Genomic DNA, 6,971 nt, shown 5'->3' with positions numbered 1-6,971 from the left:
TTACTTAGAGCCAGGGCCAAAAGGTTCAGGTTACGGTAACGTAACATGGCTTAAGTTTGTGACTCCATAGTCACTTATCTGGTTCAAGTTCGTGACTATATAGTCACTTATCTGGTTCAACTTCGTGACTCCATAGTCACTTATCTGGTTCAAGTTCGTGACTCCATAGCCACTTACCTGGTTTAACTTTGTGACTCACTCATTAGTCACTCATTTGATTAAGGCTACAAGCCCCAACATGATTATCAGAATCTCAAAGTATTAATCACTCATCTGATTAGGGCTACAAGCCCAAACATGATTATCAAAATCTCAAAGTTTTAATCACTCATCTGATTAAGATTGACTTGATAGTCATCCATACAGGAGGGCAGGATCCACAATCATTATTTGGACTTATTTGCTTGCATGAATAGGGCTACTATTGCTAGGCATGCCTATTATGATTTAGCGACATGTTATAACTTGTTCATGAGAATATTGAGTTTTCTTGCTGAGCTTCGACTGACGGGTGCTATGTGGTGCAGGTAAAGGCAAAAGAAAGCTGGACCATCCTTGAGTTGGAGAGCTTAGGTGACGATGTGTACATATGCGGCTACTCGACTGCCATGGCCGAAGGTTTAAAGAGGAACTAGGGATAAACCCTATTTTGCTGCTTAGGTTGGCTGGTTGTAAATATTTTGTTGTAATTAACCTTTAAAATATATTTTTGGGATCCCAATGTATACAATAAATATTTTAGTGAAACGTTGTATGTTTGACCAAAATTGTTTAACTATAAATCGTTAATCACTTATTTGACAACATCATATCTCCCGATGGCAACAAAGTATTAAAGGTATGTTCAAACAACTTATAAGGCATATTCATTCTATCAATAACATTCATGGAAACATAAGAATGAGTTGCTCCATAATCAATTAGGACTCTACACATTGTACCAGATATAGGGAGCTGACCTGTAACTACTGTGTTGCTGTTGGTCGCTTCATTCTGGGTTAGGGCAAAAACTCTTGCTGGCACCAGATTGTTATTGTTATTCTGTCCCGCCTTCCATTGTGGGCAATTCTTTCTCAAGTGTCCTCCCCGGCCGCACTTGAAACATTTGTTGTTACCGGCCTGGCACTCTCTTGGGTGTCTTTTCGAGCATTTAGGACAGATAGGATGCTCTACTCGGTTGTTTTCTGGTTCCCACGATTCCGGTCATTGAAGCGATTATTGTAGTTGCTGTGGTTCTGAGGGTTGTGATTGTTGCTATTTGTGGCTGGAAATCTGGGTCTCTTATCAGCGCCACTATTCTGCCCTTCATTAGCCTTTCTCTTGTTGCCCTCCTGGAAGCTCTTGTTTCGGTTGTTCTCTCTTCTAGCGGCATTATCCTTCCATATCCGTTCTTCCAAATATTCAGCTTCAAGAGCTCTATCTAGTACTTCTGCATAATTGACCACTTCAGCACTGGTCATCCTAACGTCCCTTGCGATCATCGGTTTGAGTCCCCTTACAAACCTCTGAACTTGCAATGCATCATTTGGCACCACTTCAGGAGAAAATTTAGCCAATTGATCGAACTTCTGTGCATAATCAGTGACCAACAGATTCCCCTGTACCAATGTTAGAAACTCGTCAACCTTAGTTTCGAGCACAGATAGACTGTAATACTTCTTACTAAAATCTTGGACGAACTCCGCCCAAGTCATGGTATTCGGATCACAGGTCTATTTAATCACATCCCACCAAATCCGTGCATCCATCTTAAGTAAATAAACTGCGCAGGAAACCCTTTGGCGATCATCTAACTCTATATGATCGAAAATAGCCTCAACCGATCTTAACCAATCCTCTACCACCATTGGATCAACTTTCCCCTCAAAATTTGGTGGGGCTTGTTTCTTGAAGTGTTCATACACTGGTTCGAACCCATAGGTTATTGGTAGTGGTGCAGGTGGTGGTACTGGCGGCTGAGGTTACGCCAGTGGTACTTGAGGTATTTGGGGCGTTTGGGATGTTTACGGTGCTTGTCTAGCATGTGCTAATTCCTCATCTCTCAACCTCAACTATTCTCTTAACCTTGCCACCTTTGCGGCCAGGTCCACAGATGGTGCTGCTGGAGCTGCAGGTTGAACATATGGCATTTCAACGTCAGGGGTGGCCGTGGTTTCAGACCTTGTGGAGGCACCCTTTCCTCTGCCTCTTCCTTTAGTTGACATGATGAGGTTCTAAGGCAATCAAAGGAAAATCATAAGGAAGGAACATTGCATATTGGTTTGACAAATATTTGCAAAATCATACATTCAAACCACATCATTTAGAGTTTGCAACAAAATATCCATAGCATTCAAAATGTTCAAATTATTCCAAAATTAAACAATCCCAAAAAGTGTTTAATTAACCAAAACATAAATCCCTTAAAGTCTTAGAAAATATCCCATCTTATTTATTAGCACCCCATGCAATGATTACGCAATGGACTCTAGTCCTCAACGGTGGACTCGTCCCCTAAACTATAATAAAAAACGTCATTCGGGATGTGGAAATAGTCGGGAGCGCTCTCCATTATCTCCATCCTAGCGGTTAGACGTGGCATAGCTCGAATTACTTCCTCTATTGCCAATTCTCCTTCCACATCGTGCACCGTCTCCAAACGTTCCTCTATTTCGCCGTCATCCATCTTCACTAACACTAGCTCCAGACGGTTAAAATTGTAATTATCTAGAAAATCGCGAATTGCGTACTCCATGGTGTTAAACTCTAGGCCTTCTGACTCAACGCTATTCCATGATTGATCCCACTGAAGAAATGCCTCCGAGTACATCGACAATGCTTCCCTCATGACCTAATGTTGCTCTATGGAAAAACCTAGCTCTGATACCATTTGTAAAACGCCCTAAACTAGTGCTTTATAAAACATTCACATATTCAAAGGTTTATGAGAGAAAAGCCACTTAATATAAAATCCAAGTGGGGTCTTGCTAAAAACATGCAAGTTGGGCCCAATAGTTTTAAAAAAAACATCAGTTTTCATGCAAAGTTCTAAAACAACCAAAAGTTCAAGTCCCACTGATAAGTTTGAAAATTCGCATTAAACATAACATTATTAAAAGATAAATGACGGTTTAATTGATTGTTTCTCGTCCATAGGGTGCCCCTACGCCATACACACCACGATGATAGAACTCCCCACATCACCACACGTGCCATAGAGAAACCTATTTGCTACCTGGAAGAGAAAGTAATGGGGTGAGCTAAAAGCCCAGTAAGGAAGTACAAACAACAAACAAGAAAAACACAAACATATTCATCCATCTTTATACATCATAGCATCATTGTCATAATAACGTAAATATCATAAACATAAACATATTCACGTCAACATAACATCATCATCATATCATAAACATCATAACATCATCATAACTACACATCATAACATCATCATAACAACACATCATAACATCATGATAAACATTTCCTTGTGAACATGGCCCGCTAACTTGTCCATGTCACCCTATGAGGTAAACAGGATCTCTTGTCCTTAAATAACCTCGGCGCATCCACCCTTTGAGCTACGTCTTCATATCCTTAGTAACTCGTGTTATGTCTTCATATCCTTAGCAACCCCTTTTTGATGTGTCACGTTCATCATGCTAACATCCATTCATAGCATACAACATACAATCCAAACATATCATCATATCAAAGCATTTTTCATTCATACAAACAATCTTACCATTCATAGCATAACAAGCAAAATTCTATCTAACTTCCTTACCTCAGGTCCAAGCTAAGTAAAACGACAACTTCTCAATGAGCCTATACCATAACCAAAATAACATTCCTTAGCTTCACATAAACACTATTTGCCCACTCATATAACTCATATGTGCATGGGCCATGCACACACGGTGAGAGTTACTCACAACATACAAATATGCATAGTTACACATAAGGTCATAAAAGAATAATGCACATTCTACTTATATTGCATGCATGATTTTTCTATAAAAGCTACACGGTTGCATAATAGACATAATTTTGGATGTAAAAGTGAATTTGCATGCAACATGCATACGTAGGAACGTTGCGTAAATGTGGCGTTTAAAATGATAATTCTACGCGTCTTACTTCTATTGTTTTCAAAATAATAGACTTGTAACATGTTTTGTTTACCATTATTTATCTTCTTATAATTACTAGGTTGATTAAATCTCCCAAGACATTATTTTTATTTCATAAAAATAATTCATTTAGCCATTAAAACAAATATATGTAATAAAACCATTTATTATTTTCAAATTGCCAAGAAATAACAAAGGCTTGAAATAATTTAAAATACTTTTAATTATCATATTTTCTTAGAAAATGTCAATTTATTTTAAATTAATAGAATTATATAATTGATGGGAGAAAAATATAAATTTTAGGTGTGGAAAAAAATATATTTTACTTGAATTATTTTAAGACTTAGTTTTATGTAACGTAAACTCATATGTGATAATCAAATAATTATTTTAAACTTATTAAACTAAACTTTCAGCCACCATTTAATTTATTTAAAAATCACAAGTGAATTAAACTCAACATTTTTCTTAATCAAATTAAAGAAAAATCATAACTAGTAAAATAACAACTCATATTATATTAAAAATACAACTTTTAATTTTAGCATAGTTTAGGGTATTAATTTATTTCAAAATACTAATTAAATTCCTTTTATTAAAACACACTTTACATTTTTTTAACAAAAATTCCAGTAATCAAATTTATCATAAAATCACCATTCCTTTTTTTTTTATAAAAAACTCATATTTTCATCAAAATAAAAAAAAAACTTAAGGTAATTGTTTGTGCAAAATTATCATTTTAAGTGTGAATTAAAACAATATTTTATTCTCACAAATACCACATATCATTAGGGACATTTCTTATGCATGCATATCATTATTTCATCAATCTTTTCACCAATTAATCACAAAATCAGCAAGTATAAGCCATCATGAATTTTATCTTTTACCTCATGCCTCACAAAATTCATACAAAGTCATACATGTCTAATTAACACAAATAAATCATAAATCTTAACATGCTCTTAATATTCAAATAATTCAAAGAAAAGTAACTAACACATATTCAATTACAACCTTAATAAATCTTATTCTATTTTCCAATGAGTTCATACATGCAGCCCAACAAAATAATAATAACAACATGTATTAATAACATAAACACCAATATTTATATATGCCTTTATATTAAACCTAACATGTTCCTATCATTTTTCATGTGTACCATAATTTATTGATACATAATCTCATATACAGCCTTATCAAATTTCATGGATCCAACCATCAAAAGTCCAAATTATTATTACACCAAAAATTACATAGGTCCTAGAACATGGATCTAACATATTGAAAATCACAAAAACATAAACATGGGGAACCCATAGACATGCATAGGCCGAAACCCACATGTACATTATCATGAAATATCATAACTCATCATACATGGCAAATCAACTCTAAATCCCCTTCATGCATTAAACCACAAAAAAAATTCCTTCATGCATGATCACAATAACACACCACCAACAAAATAATAGGAACACTAACAACCTTTTTATTACAATTCATAAACTCTTAATCCCCAAGAAATCAAGACCAATAAATATGCAGAGAGAGGAATCTAATACCTTCCTTGACAGAACACAAGAACCAACACCCAAAAAGCAACCTCTCTTGAATACCCTAGTTTTTTGTTAAAGAATCAAGATGGAGAAGAAGATGAACACTAACAATTAGAAACAACTCTAATGATCATACTAGAATTAAAAGGAGGAATCATAAAATAAACACAAGAGTCATACCTAAGCTTGACATCTTCTTCTTCTTCTTCTTCTTCCTTCCTTCTCCTCTTTCTCTCTCTCTCTCTCTCTCTCTCTCTCTCTGTAGCCATGGAGTTGAATGAGCATAATGCTCTTCCCCTCTTTATCCAAATTCTCCCATAATGACCCAATTAAAAGAAAAAGGTAAGTTTTCTATTTCTATTTATTTTCTTTTAATTTTCATTATTTGTTCTTATCACAATTGATAGGAGATAAAAGATGATCACTTCCTTTCCCAAAATAACATTTATCACCTTATTTTTTAATTTATTTGAATAATAAAATATATAGAAATAAACCTCTTCCTTTCCAACTCTAAGCCACACATCCACCATCTTAGTTCCCTTTCTTATTTTATTTATTTTTTTCCTCAATTAATAAAATAAAATCTAATATAAGGAAAGTATCAAGTGTGTGGAAAATTCTATACATGTGCACCATGCTACCACGCACTTGCACACACTAAATCACTAGGGTGCACCACTACCTACCATGCACCTTAGTGCATACAAACAAAACTCACATAATCACATTTTAAAATAAAAATAAATAATTATCATTTAACAACTAATTTCACAAATTTTTTTAACAACAATTCTATCAATTAAATAAAATAACAAACAATTAAATAAAGCAAACAAACAATTGAATAAAATAAAAAACATTTAAAAAAAATCACCACACTTAACACTTAAATAAAATAAAACACAAAAATTTTAATAACAAAAAAAAAAAAATTTTGGTGCACTACAATATACCCTCCTTAAAAGGAATTTCGTCTTGAAATTCTTTCTTACCAAATAATTCAAGGTATCTTTCTTTCATGTCTTCCTCCAACTCCCATGTTGCTTCTCGTTCTGTACTATTCCTCCACAGGACCTTAACTAGTGGAATCCTTTTGGATCTCAGTTCCTTGATTCCCTTTTCAATAATGCACTCAGGCTGTTCATCATAACTCAGGTCCTCCTTCAGCTGTACCGGCTCGTAACTCAAAACATGAGAGGGGTCTGACACATACTTACGCAACATCGAGATGTGAAAGACGCTATGCGTTTCAGCTAATAATGGGGGCAATGCCAAATGGTACGCAACT

The 6,971-nt window shown here is 34.8% G+C and overlaps 1 protein-coding gene across 1 annotated transcript; it reads right to left on the bottom strand.

The window, feature by feature from the left end:
- Positions 1 to 1,169: 1,169 nt before the first annotated feature.
- Positions 1,170 to 1,694, bottom strand: LOC133821692 (uncharacterized). Its single transcript, XM_062253853.1, has one exon. The coding sequence runs from the start codon at positions 1,692 to 1,694 to the stop codon at positions 1,170 to 1,172; it is 525 nt and encodes a 174-aa protein (XP_062109837.1).
- Positions 1,695 to 6,971: the final 5,277 nt, after the last annotated feature.

Source organism: Humulus lupulus, chromosome 1, assembly GCF_963169125.1.
Source record: "Humulus lupulus chromosome 1, drHumLupu1.1, whole genome shotgun sequence".
In the NCBI taxonomy this organism is placed as follows: domain Eukaryota; kingdom Viridiplantae; phylum Streptophyta; class Magnoliopsida; order Rosales; family Cannabaceae; genus Humulus; species Humulus lupulus.
This window is presented reverse-complemented; position numbering and strand designations above follow the sequence as displayed.